We start from the raw sequence: 12,320 nt of genomic DNA, 5'->3' as shown, positions 1-12,320 counted from the left end.
ATGGGGACTACAGGAAGCACGGGTGTCCCACTCTGGCCCAGGGGCAACAGGCAGAGACTGCGACTGAGAGAAAGGGGGTCTGGAGGAGCCACCCAGAAGTGGGGCCTGGGGCTGTGCATCGGATGCCATGGGGCTGACTGGAAGTCAGGGTGCAGGCCCTGGGCTGCGGGGCCAGGATGGGGCTAACCCCCCACCCCCTGGGTGGAGGTGCCTTACAGGACCAGCCCTGCCTTACGCTGCCAGGTGTCTGCGTCTGCCACACAGGTGGACACCACACTGTCCCTGTACAGTTGATCCTACAGTGCACCACCCCTCACTGTTCCCACCTGGGACCCCAAGGCCCAGAGACCGATGGGTGGGTGACAGGATATGGGCATCTATAGGCAGCAAAGCCTGGCAGCATTCAAGCCCTGCAGTGTGCAGTCTGCAGTCTGAAGTCTGGCTGTGCCCTCTGTGTTCCCAGAGACCAGAAGGCGTGTGACCCACCAGTCTGTCCACTCTCAGACCTGGGTCCACTATGGGTCGCTTTCTGCAGGGAGCAAGGAAATGGAGCACAGGCTGAACACAAGTGGAAGGAGAGAGGAGCACTGGGGCACCCCGGAGAGGCTGGGCCTGGGTGACCAGGGCAGAGGGGGGAATGGGAGCTGAGCAGAAGGTGGGGCACCAGCCTCCCAGCCAGGCCTGTGGCAAAGGAATCCGCCTAAAGAAACCCAGTGTGGCTCCTGTCCTCATTCAGGAACTTCAGACAGGCAGTGGGCAGCAGACATGGCCAGGGCTATTGATACAAGGGATGCAGCTCTGGTCTCAGGAGGACTGAGGTCGGCCGTATCTTTCAGAGGGTGGCAGGAGGCCTTGCTGGCCCTTTCTCAGCAGACGTTCAGACAGACCAGAAGGCAGGATGGAGGAGGGGAAGTGTATGACCAGATGGGGTCCAAGGAGGCTTCTCTAAAGAGGAGGTGGGGACCTCGACTCACTCTGGGCAGTAGTTCGTTGACTCTCATGAGACAAAAGCACTTCAGGAAGGATCGATGAGCAGCACAGGCTGAGGAGACAGGGCCGGGGCCTCAGCTTGAGCTTCAGGGGCTCAGCGCCAACAGAGAGGGCAGGAGAAGGAGACCAGCATGGAGCCGCAGGTGTGTGCTGGGCTCTGCTGGCCACTGTCTCAGCTTCAGGCTGCAGGATGGCTCTGGAAGAAGTTCTGGTCACTTGAGGGGCAATTTGGTCTCCAGGACAGAATTGTTTCTGTCCAGGGCTGTCTCAGCCTGGTAGAGACTCTGCTGGAATCCAGGGTGACCCTAGGTTTAGGGCAGTGACTAGAAACTTCTGGGCACGTGTTGCTGGTTGAACATCCCTACCAATTTCTTATCTTGGTGTCCTTATTCTTGAAGAGGTATGGATTCTTATGAATTCTGGCCTGACCAATTGGACAGACACCTGGCTGTCAGCTTGCCAGCCTGCAGTGCCGAGGGAGGGTCTGACCCAGAGCTTCCTCCGTGGTAAAGGAGGCAGAAAGAAATGAGACCAGGCCTTGTTCTGCTTGTAGCTACCTGGTACCTCTGTGGGCCCAAAAGAAAGGTCACTAATTTTAGCATAAACCACTCTTAAATCCTGACTGCCTCCAAAGAAAATGCAAATCATGATTTTAATGAGTACCAGGTTCAAGGCCCAGGAGTGAGTTTGTCTCTATCTCTGTGGAAGTATCTGTGTCAGCTGGTGGGGCAGAGGGGTGGACATATGTATGGGTGGACAGAAGGATGGAGAGAAGGGATGGATGGATAGATGGATGAATGGATGGATAGGATAGATGATAGATGTTTGGAGTGGGGAGGTAGGACGGATGAATGGATGTAGAGGTGGGATGGATGGTGGGTGGTGGATGGGTGGATGGAGAGGTGGGTGGGATGGATGATGGATGGATGGAGAGGTGGCGGGATGGATGATGGGTGGGTGGATGGATGGAGAAGTGGGTGCGTTGACGATGGATGGTTGGGGGTGGAGAGGTAGGATGGATGGACAGATGGAGAGATTAGTGGATGAGTGTGTGGACATAGGAAAAGGGAAGGAGGTGGTAGTGGGTAGATGGGTGGCCTGGTGGCTGCGTGGGTAGAGTGGGTAGGTAGGTAGAAGAGGGGTGAGTGAGGAAAGAAGGCTGGAGGTGGACTGGCAGGTGGGGTACGTAAGCAGGTAGATGGACAGGACAGTGCCCCCCAGTCCAGTCTCTTCAGTGGAACCACACAGTGTCCTGCTGCAGGGAGGCCTGAGCTCAGCCCAGGAGAGAAAAACGGAGACAGTGAGCAGACAGACGAGGATGAAGAGCCCGACATGGGGGCCAAGGCCCAGCCCCTCGGAAGCAAAGTGAGTCCTGCCCTGGCACCCTTTGGCTTGCCCACCCCTCCCTGAAACCCAGCTCTGATCTCCTGAAGGTCTCAGTGGGCTCCCCTGCAGTCAGTTCCATATCTGGCCGGTCCCTGGCCCCGGAGAGGAGCCGCATGCTCACCCAGGGGTGCCAATTGGGCTGGGCTGGCAGAGCCTTCTGGGAGGTCTGGCCCATATGGGTGGGGTCCTCGAGCACACAGTGTCGTAGACCTGGAAGCCCTGGGACAAAAGGGTCCCCCAGGGGGCAAGGACCCCTTGTGGGGTGGGGCAGAGTCTTAGGTCTCCCTGGGAAGTTTCCAGCTCTGTCACTCACCGACCTCGAGCCAGCATTACAGTGCTGGTTCACGTTTTCTCACTTTGGATGGCAGAGAAAGCTGGGCAGCCGGTGGCTCCAGGGCCTCGGGCAGAAGGCCAGGGCTGGAGAGGTGGGCAGGGGGACTGGCCAGGGACGTGAGGTTCTGACTCAGACCCTTCAAGGGTGACAGATTTGTGAGACCCAGATCTGCACAGCTGCTGGATGGGGACATGGTCATCTTTTTTTGTGCCAAACCTCCCAGAATGCTCTCCTGTGCTGGAATATTCCATCGGGAAGAGGAGAGCACTCTGCACAGCTTCCCCATCTCTGTCCCTGGAGCCTGTGAGCTCCTTTATTCCAAAGCCCAGGACACCTTTGCCTTACCCAGGAGCTCCAAGCATGTGACCCCGGGGTCAATACTGTTCTGGGAACAAGGATCTGATGGGGGCACAGGAATCCACTGAGCTGTGTTTCTCGGAGGTCCAGGCTCCTTCGGAGGAGGCCATGCCCGTCCAGGCTGAGTGGGAGTGGGGATCTGGTCCCCCCCAAGCTGACCCCGACTCCAGCCTCCCTTTCCTATCACCTGTGAAGAAGAGACGCCTTCTCTCCTTCCATGACCTGGACTTCGAGGAGGACTCAGACAACTCTCTGGAGCCTTATGGTCACCTCTCACACCTGTCCTCGGTCCCCTGGGCCTCAGACAGCCTACAGGTGGGTGGCTCACATCCGCCCCACTCCATACGGACACAGGAGCTGCAGGCCCAGGGCAGGCGCAGCTCAGGAAGCAGTGTCCAGCAGCCCTGCAGTCACCTCAGGCTCCTGGGGCAGGGCGACAGTGTGGCTAACAGGGAGTCATGGGTTCCACAAATGTCACACCTCCCAAGGCAAGGGTCCCAGGAGGGATGAGCAGAGGTGGGCAGGGCTGCAGGTGAATCAGGGAATCCAGAACCAACAGACCCTGAAATTCCAGAGGGCAGGTGGGGAGCGGCGTCTGCGGCCTCTGTCCCCTTGGAGGGTGTCTTACCTATTTCTGCCCAGCCTAAACCAATCTTTCGAGGGCTGCCCTGGTGCACACACCTGGACGCCAGCCTCTGCGGCCTGAGCAGCTGCACCAGGCTCCGGTCTGTCTGCACCGGTGCCGTGTGACTCGGCGCCCCAGAGCCTCTTTGAGGCTCCGCCCCTGAACCTGGCAGAGCATCGAGTGCTTCTGCCTCCCGGGCTGATTTTCAGGGCGAGGCTGTGCCCGGCATGCATGGGGCACCCAGCAGGCAGTGAAGGTGGCTAGGGGCGCGGGAGCCAGGACAAGGCCTGGGAACAGCCTCCAGCCTCTCAGCGACCCTGGGCTCTGGCGGTGCCAGCAGGCACCTGGACAGGGTGGGTCTGCAGCAGGCAGTGGGAGGGGGGAGAAAAAACAGGCCCAAAGGAAGCAATACCTGAGGAGCTCTGGCTGCAGTCCTGCTCTCCCTGCAGGTCAGGCTGTGACTTTGCATTTCTGTGGCCCCCAGGGAAGCTGGGGCCTGTTAGTCCCAGAAGCCCTCCACCCCCACTTCCTTAGGGACAGTGGCACAATGCAGGGGCCCCTCTGCCAAAGGGGTCCAGATTGCAGCCAAGAGAAGCCCTGCCCTTGCCCACTCTGCCCCTTCTGACGTTCAAGGATCAAAGAGAACACAGTGGGGTGCTCAGGCAGGCAGGAACCCATGCTTTGAGGCTGATAGCCCTGTGCTCAGTCCCTCCCAGGTGACCACTCCACTGACACCACCTCCCAGGAGCCTGAGGTCCTGCAGGAGGAGGACCTCTGTCCACCTGAGCAGCCAAGCAGCCTCTCACCTTCAGAACTGGACGCCACCGTGGAGCTTGGCCCGTCTGCAGACCCCAACACCACGGCTCTGCAGACAGCTTCGGTACCAGGTGCATGCCCTTGGCCAGGGTCTGTCTGGCTCTGTGGGGAAAGGGGCTGTTGAGCAGACCCAGCGGCTGGGTCAGAAAGGTCCCTTCTTCAACATGATTGTCCCCTGTGTGTGCATCCTGGCCAGCAACATGGATGCCTGCAGTCCCTGCTTCCCCTGGGACTCCCAGAAATACCAGCAGAAGAGTTGGCAAACACTCAGCACAGGTGCAGGCCAGAGCTATTCAATGTCCCCAGCATGGCTGAGGACACCCGAGTGGCCTTGCTGACTGCAGAGGGGCAACTCCACCAGATCCGGGGCTGCTGTGGGGCTCAGTGTCCTGGCCAGGTGCCCACAGCTACCTGTCAGGAGTCCAGAACCACGAGACTCTTGAATTTTGCCTGACAGTGCTGCTTCCAGATGAAATCCCAGAGTCGCCAAGCTCTCCAGGCCCCAGGGAACGCGGTTGATGGGTTTGTCTGTCACCAGTTAAAGTTGGAACAAACAGTATCAGGGAGGCCGGTGGCCTGCGAGGCCTGTGCCCGTCTCCCAGTGTCACTATACAGCGGGGCCAGGGAGGCCGTGGTCCTCACACTGGTGAGGGTCCTGGAGGCCAGGGAGAAAGCAAGACCCCGCCTCCCCCAAAAACAATGCATGAAAGCAGTTGTAGAAGATAGGATGGAGAACATTGAGTCCTCCTCCTGCCCCATGACCATGGGTCCCCTGGTGGTGGAGGAGGGGACAGGGAGCAGGCAGGAGACCCCACAGTCAACCGTGCTGAGTTTGGAGCCCAGCACCTCAGCCCTTCCGGCATTCTCACACTTGGGCGTCTCCTTGAGGATGTGTGGTCCAGTGAGAATAGGCTGTGGGGGTGGGGGCAGTGTCTGCCGCAATGCAGGAGGCTGCAGGGTGACAGCTGAGGAAACCCTGTGTGCTGCTTGATCCCACATCCCTCGCAATGCCTCAGGGTCCTCACTGGTGCTCGGGGTCAGCGGCATCCCACATCTCAGGGACAGGAGGGGAGGGTCAGGTCAGGGCTGTGCACTTTGCCATGGGACAAACTGTCACGCACCTGTGCTTAAACTGCACACATGGGGAGCAGGTGTGTGGCTCAGCACGGGGTCTCCCAGGCCGTATTGTGGGGCTGTGGTCTCACCTAGACTTGGCACCATCTCTGGCTCAGCCAGGTTGTCAGCTGAATTTGCAAAGTGCTGTGATCAACAGGACAGACGGGTGTGCGCCCTTCACTCCTGCGGGCCCCTTCCCTGCCCCCTCCATGGGTGGAACTCTGGCCAGGTGCAACTGTGCCAGGTGACTGGTGAGGGTGAAGGTCCCTACATGGGGTTCTCCTGCCACAAAGGGTGCAAATCTCAGGTCCGGGGAAGATCTTCCTTGTCAAAGGAATTATGGCTCTGCTGTCTCCAGCTTGTACAGCCTTCACCGCACAGAACACGCCCACCAGCACTCAGCTTCCCCTCCAGATCACTCAGACCTCCTTTTTCTCTCCAGGGACAAATGCCACCAGGGAGAGGCAGCTCCCTGCACAATACCTGGCTGATGTGGACACCTCTGATGAAGACAGTGTCCAGGGGCCCAGGGCCACCTCCCAGCATCCCAAGCAGAGAGGCTGGGCTGCACTCAAGAGCCAGGTAATGGTGGCCATGAAGGACTTGGTCTCTGGGCAGACCTGGGAAGCCAGGTCTGGACACAGCAAGGAACCAGCCCCTTCCTGAGTGCTTTGTGACCTTGACAAACGAATTCAGTCAAGACACACGGGCCATGCAAAAGTCTGGCTCAAACTTCCTATAAAGTAGATGCAGGGAGAGTTACGCCTCCAAGAGGGCAGAGAGCGACCTGAAGGCCTCTGCCCCAGGTGCAAGTTTGGCAACTTTTCCTAAACCCACAGTGGCTCAGGTCCTGGGCTCCTCCTCAGCAGGCTATGCAGAGCAGAGCCCGAGCTGACTTTGCAGCACCACCACCCCGCCACACACACACAACCCCAGCACTCCTGTCTCCCGGGCTGGGGAGGAGTATGTGGCGTTTCCCACTCCCCGGTCCCCACAGGCAACAGCCACCGCCTGCCCAGCTCTCTCCCCAGGCTATCGATCACCACGCCCACAGACACCATGTCCTGGCGGCCACTTGAGCATCACAGACATGCTCAGGGTGACATTTCCAGCGTCTCCTCCCCCTCGAGGCCCCGGGTGCTTCGGGGGTCACCTAATTACCTGCCCGCTCACAAAGTGTCTTGACGCTTTGCTCCGCAGTCCATTTCCCCTGCAAACGAGGCCCACGGAGGCGACTGGCAGATGAGCCACCCCTGCCCGCCTCGAGCACCAAGAGCATTGATTTTTGGGCCTGCATCGGGAGCTAATGGGCTTTGGGTGACTCAGGGGCTGGTGACTCAGGGAGGGGAAGTTGTGCTTCTGGTCACTTTGGAAGCCACCTGGAGAGCCACCTTCCGGCCCAAGATGATCAAGACCCTCGCTCGATAATGGCTTTGGTTTGGTCACCAGATGCTGCATAGCTCACACCTTCCTGTGCCCACCACTGGGCAGTGACTATTGCGGCCTAATGTGACAACAGTGTTGTCCCTTCATCTTTAGCTTCCTGGTCCCACTGGCTTTGTCCCCACCTGTGCCACTCCCAGCCTCCCACCTTTGCTTGGTGTCCCTGGGCCCTGGCCAAGAACCCCTGGCTATGCCATGGGTCATGGTTTTGCCCTCCTTCCACCCTTGGGGAACGCAAGGCTTTGCCAGTGCCAGGTGCTAGGTGCCGGTGTCCTGTTGGCCACTGTCCTCCCTCACATGTCAGCTGTGCAACTCCGCTGGCCACTTGACGCCCTCTCTCTGGCCTTCCAAAGGCGGAGAAGCAGAAAAGCCTGCAGCCCTCAGTGAGTGTCCAGGACCCACACCTCCAGGAAGGACACCTCCTGAGGGTCCAGATCGAGGCTCGAGCTCTGAGCATGGAGCTGGCTGCTGGACCGTCTGCCTGCCCAGCCCACCCCACCCCTGCAAGGCTACTGCCTACCAGGTGCTGTACCCTGGCCACTCAGCCAGGATGGCCGGCAGTGCCTGTGTAGGGCCTAAGCGGCAATGGCCCTGCAGCCCCTGGTCCTGGGCCACAGTGTGTGGGCGTCTTCCATGCCACCATGTAGTCAGCTCATGTTTCGATCCCATGACGCCTTGCAGGCCACGCTGAAGGCCCTGTGGTTTATAGCCTTCAGGTTTGGTTTTGCTTGTGGTGCTGGGGGCTGAGAAGCCCACAGTGGAGGCTGCATGTGATGAGTTTGCCCACATGGGGTTGGGGAGTGCTGGGGGCTAGGGGCAGCCATGAGAAGCCCAGATTCCATGCTGAGCTACATGGCCCTCACAAGGCTGCACCCCAAGCCTGCAGGGCCAGCATCCAGTCCCCAGCCTGGGAACTTTGAGCCACAGCCTCACACAGACCAGAGGTGGTGCAGGTATGTGCCCAGGGCATGCACAGTGTGTGCCCAGCATGTGTACACGTGCCCAAGACAGACACCAAGCCTGGACAGCCTGAGTCTTCCGGTCAGTCCCTGAGAGCTGCTGAGGTGTGTCCATGCAGAGTGGCCTCTGGCCACCAGGGTGTGGGTTCAGGCTATCACGGGCCTGGTGAGGGAGGACCAAGCTTTCCAGGGAAAGGAAACATTGGCACCAGCCTGGCGTGCTGGCCAGTGAGGACAGCATGTCCTACCATCCCCATCACATGTGGCGTGTGTCATCCGTCATCAATGTCTGTGTGTCTGACTGTCCATGTGTACGCCATCCAGGTTGAGCCTTCGAGGGGTGGTGACAGTACACAGCACGTGTTGCAGTTCTGAGGGCCGCATTGCAGGGAAGGGCGGGTCACCACGAGTCCCCTCCAAGTCCTCCCCCTGCTTGAATCACTTGGTCCACCACTCATACCATGTTTTGACGCAGCTCCAGGGTCCTTCCTCCGCGCCTCAAAAGGTGTGATCAAAAATAGGGTGAATGGTGCTGCCTGGCGCCATCCAACAGAAAGGCAGGTGCCTGAAATCAAGACGCTGTCCCCATCCACCTACCTCGCTAGAGCTGGCACCCCGAGATGGCTTGGTGTCCCCCAGAATGAGACTGACCGTGAAAAGTCAGTGTTTTCCATCAATTCACAGCATCAAGGAGCCAGGACAGTGCAGCCGAGCTTGCTCAGGGGAGAAGACCCCAAGCTGCTACAGAGGAGGCGAAAGCCAAGCATGTCTGGGGCAGGGAGGGGCTGTGAGGGCTCCTGCATGTGGGTCTTTCACCATAATAACGTTTAAAAATCTGCACTGACTGTGTTCCTCACCCTGGCTAGGTGCCACCATGTAGTCTGCTTATAGGCAGAGGCAGCCCCACCTCTCCCGAGGCCCCTGGCCTCCTCCCCATTCAGCCCCTTTCTCTCAGGGACCCCTGCTCCCTCACTCCTGGGTAGCCCAAGACCTTGCCTTTGGTGAGGTTTGCGGGCTGAATGCGCAGTGCTTGTTTCTGCCTGTGGTCTCAGAGACTCTGGCTCCCCAGCCTGTCGCTGGGCTGTCTCTCCACGCCTGATCTAATTAGCCGCTGTGGTGGCCATGTGAGGCCCGCTGGTCTGTCCAGCAGGAAATTAAATGATGGTGGTCAGCATACTCCTACTGCCAGGAGAGCTGGGCCAAGAGCATTCGATGCTTCCTGGCAGGCGCAGGGCTGAGCACAGCTTCCTGGGAGAAGCTTGGCTTTCTGGTAGCGCTGCGGTGTGAACTGGTGACCCTCCCTGAGGGGAGGGCCAAGGGTGAGGACGAGGACCAGTGCTGAACCTGTCCTGGGGGCCACACCCACCAGGGAGGCACTGACATTCGGGATGGCAAAATGAAGGGCAGAGTGGACAGATGGATGGACAAACTGTCCAGCATGTAGCCGTGTTGTTAGATGGACATGTGACTTTACCACCAGGCAGGAGGTGGTGGCCGGGGACTTGGCAGCAGTGTCCTCCTCAGAGGGCTTGGGATCTAGACAGGAGACAGAGGTGATCCAGTGACAGCAGGGAGGTGAGTCAGGAAGCAGAAAGAGTCGGGTCATTCGGGGGGCAGGGACCCCAGAGAGGGGTGGAGCCTCGAAGCAGTCAGGCAGGCAGGGCTGCTGCCTGGGCAGCCAGTCCAGTACTCCATCCTGTCCAGGGTGGGGACAGTAGCAGGAGGCAACACTGACCGTAAACAGGACGCCTTGCCATTGTCAAGTCCAGGACAGAGCCCGGGACCCAGTGGTGATGCTGACATGATAGGTGATGCTGACATCACATGGCCGTGGTTGTTTCCATTTTGACTTGTGGGTGGCAGAGAGCACCCAAAGATCCGGACTGTCCACCCCCTGGTCTCAGGACAGAAACTTCCTGGCAAGGCAGGGGCCCTATTAAGGGCACAGGGGGCACTGTGCCTGTCGGCTCCTGCACGGTGGTGTTCAGCTCGGGGGTCTCAGCAGATAGCCTTAAGAGAAGGGAACTCAGACCCCTGCAGCGATGCTGTGCCCTTGAGCAAAATCCCTGGCACAAGAGTACAGACACCACCTGACCTCATTTATAGCAGGCACCTGGAGAAGTCAGAATCACAGGGACAGAAAGAAAATGGAGTCAGGTGAGCACCTGTGATCTCACACTCTGGGAAGCTGAGGCAGGAGGATCACAAGCTCCAGTTCAGCCTGGGCAACTTAGTGACTTTGTGAGCCCCTGCCTCAAAATAAAAATTTTAAAAAGTCTGAAGATGTAACTCAATGTGAAAACCCTGGGTTCAGTCCTTAGTGCTACAAAGAGGAGGAGGAGGTGGAGGAGAAGGAAAAGGAGCAGGAGCAGGAGGAGAAAGGTGGCAACCAGGGGCTGAGGGACAGAGGACTTCGTGGAGAGAGAGCCACCATCTCTCAGAGGAGGAGTGCAAGGGTGAATGGAATGGACGCAGTTGTATTGCTGAGCTGGAGACCGTAAGATGGTTCCGAGGGTAAACTCTACGCATATCGGGACACAGTAAGAAAAAGTTACAGAGAAGGGAAGGGTGCAAAACCAGATCTGGCCATGGGCACTAGTGAGGTGCTAGATACTAGGTACTAGGTACTAGAGCCTGGCCCTGCAGTCCTAGAGGAGGGGTGAGGACCTGGCTCCCGTGGGCCTTGGGGTGCTGGGCTGGCTGCCCCTCCTCTGAGCCCATCTCCTGTCCCTGCAGTCTTCGGCCAATGCAGGTGCACATACAGAGGCTGACCTGGAGGAGGAGAATCTGCGGCAGCAGCTGCAGGCGCTGACCAGTACCCTCAGCGACCAGGGCGCCTCATCTGAAGAGGAGAAGGCCGACGATGCAGCAGCTGGGACGACTACAGAGGTGTGACCTCCACAGTCCCTGAGGGACTTGGAGGGACAGGGTGGACCGTCCCAGCCGGACCTTCCCGGAATGGGCACCCACTGCAGGGACACAGGGGCCTTAAGAAGAGCTGACTGGGTAGCAGGGGGTGGCAAGCAGCTCCAGGAGCCCAGGCACAGGCAGTGTCCCTCCTGCTGTGCCCACTGGTGGCCAGCATTGCCCTCTTTTTCTCCTGTAGGCACACACAGCTGCAGGCTGCATGGACTCCTGGGACAGCAGCTCCCAGGGCCCTGGGGTCTCCATCCAGCCCAGCAGGACCACGGATGAGGCACTGTCAGAGCTGGAGGACCAAGTGGCCGCCGCAGCCTCCGAGATGCAGCAGGTGGAGAGTGAGGTAGCTCAGGCACCAGGGCGGGCAGCTCCCCATAGCAAGCCAGGGACCAACCCAGACCAGGTGTTCCAGGACTTACAGGGCTCCATGACCCACCTCCCCTCCCTGCCCCTGCCTCTGCGGACCAGAGAGGGCCCAGCAGGCTGGTCTGCAGCCCTGGACCCAGTGCTGAGCCCACATGGCATCAGGGCCAACTCTGGACGAGTCCAGGGCCATCCTGGGAGCCAGGCAATGGCCATAGGCAGGAATCGGGGTGGGGAACAGATGCACTGACTGTGTGGATCACAAGCATGAGGACCCTCAGAGTGGACCAGGTGATGAGCATCCTAGGTTCTCACACAGATCCCTGCAGGGAGGAGGTCCTCAAACCAGGGACAACCCGCATCCCGCCCCTCACCTCAAGTCTCTTCCCACCAGCCCAGGAAGGCAGGCACAGACCTCAGTGCACCTGAGTCAGAGGCAGAGGGGTCTTCTGGTCCACACTCCTTCCTGCAGCATGCCATGCACATGCAGGGCCAGGAAAGCCAGCCTGGGACATGCTAGACCATGCCCCACCGTGGGGCATGTGGGAGGAGGAGGAGCACAAGCAAAGGAAATCATCCCACCGTGATGCTCTGTGAAAGCAATAAGCAAGGGAACCCCGCTGAGCTGGGCGGTGCTGTTTCAGAAGAAATGGGAGGAGTGCCACATAGACAAGCACAGCTAGCAGCCAGGAGTCCAGGCAAGGACATGGCATGTGCAAAGGCCCTGGTATGGTGTTGGGTTTGGCGTGTTCGGGGCACCAAAATGTAAACATGACACAAGCACAGTAATGGGGAGGTGAAAGAGGCATGTCCCAGACGATGATGGCTGGCAGGCAGCTCCAGGACCACGAGAAACACTAGGGTAAGGGCTGGGGTATAGTTCAGTGACAGAGCATATGTTTAGCATGCACCAGGCCCTGGGTTTGATCCCAGCACCATGAAAAAGAAAAAAGAAAGAAAAGTGGAAGCAACCCACTGGAAGGATCTGAATGGGAAAGGGGAGGTGACAGCT

General features: G+C 59.0%; 1 protein-coding gene across 5 annotated transcripts in view; it reads left to right on the top strand.

The window, feature by feature from the left end:
• Positions 1-12,320, top strand: part of Mlph (melanophilin) — a 35,649-nt gene that overhangs the window by 15,114 nt on the left and 8,215 nt on the right. For 2 of the 5 annotated variants that reach the window (XM_013157704.3, XM_013157701.3), the window contains exons 5-10: positions 2,252-2,355; positions 3,152-3,382; positions 4,399-4,579; positions 6,067-6,206; positions 10,763-10,915; positions 11,133-11,288. In XM_013157704.3, the coding sequence (XP_013013158.1) occupies positions 2,252-2,355; positions 3,152-3,382; positions 4,399-4,579; positions 6,067-6,206; positions 10,763-10,915; positions 11,133-11,288 (965 nt within the window). The remainder of the gene's footprint in view (positions 1-2,251; positions 2,356-3,151; positions 3,383-4,398; positions 4,580-6,066; positions 6,207-10,762; positions 10,916-11,132; positions 11,289-12,320) is intronic. The other 3 variants (XM_013157703.2, XM_013157702.2, XM_013157706.2) reach the window with 3 other exon arrangements.

The sequence above is a fragment of the Cavia porcellus genome, unplaced genomic scaffold (assembly GCF_034190915.1).
Source record: "Cavia porcellus strain 051 isolate PalLab524CR breed Dunkin Hartley unplaced genomic scaffold, mCavPor4.1 scaffold_26, whole genome shotgun sequence".
Lineage (NCBI taxonomy): Eukaryota > Metazoa > Chordata > Mammalia > Rodentia > Caviidae > Cavia > Cavia porcellus.
Note: the sequence above shows the minus strand (reverse complement) of the source record. Positions and strands in the feature narration are given on the sequence as shown.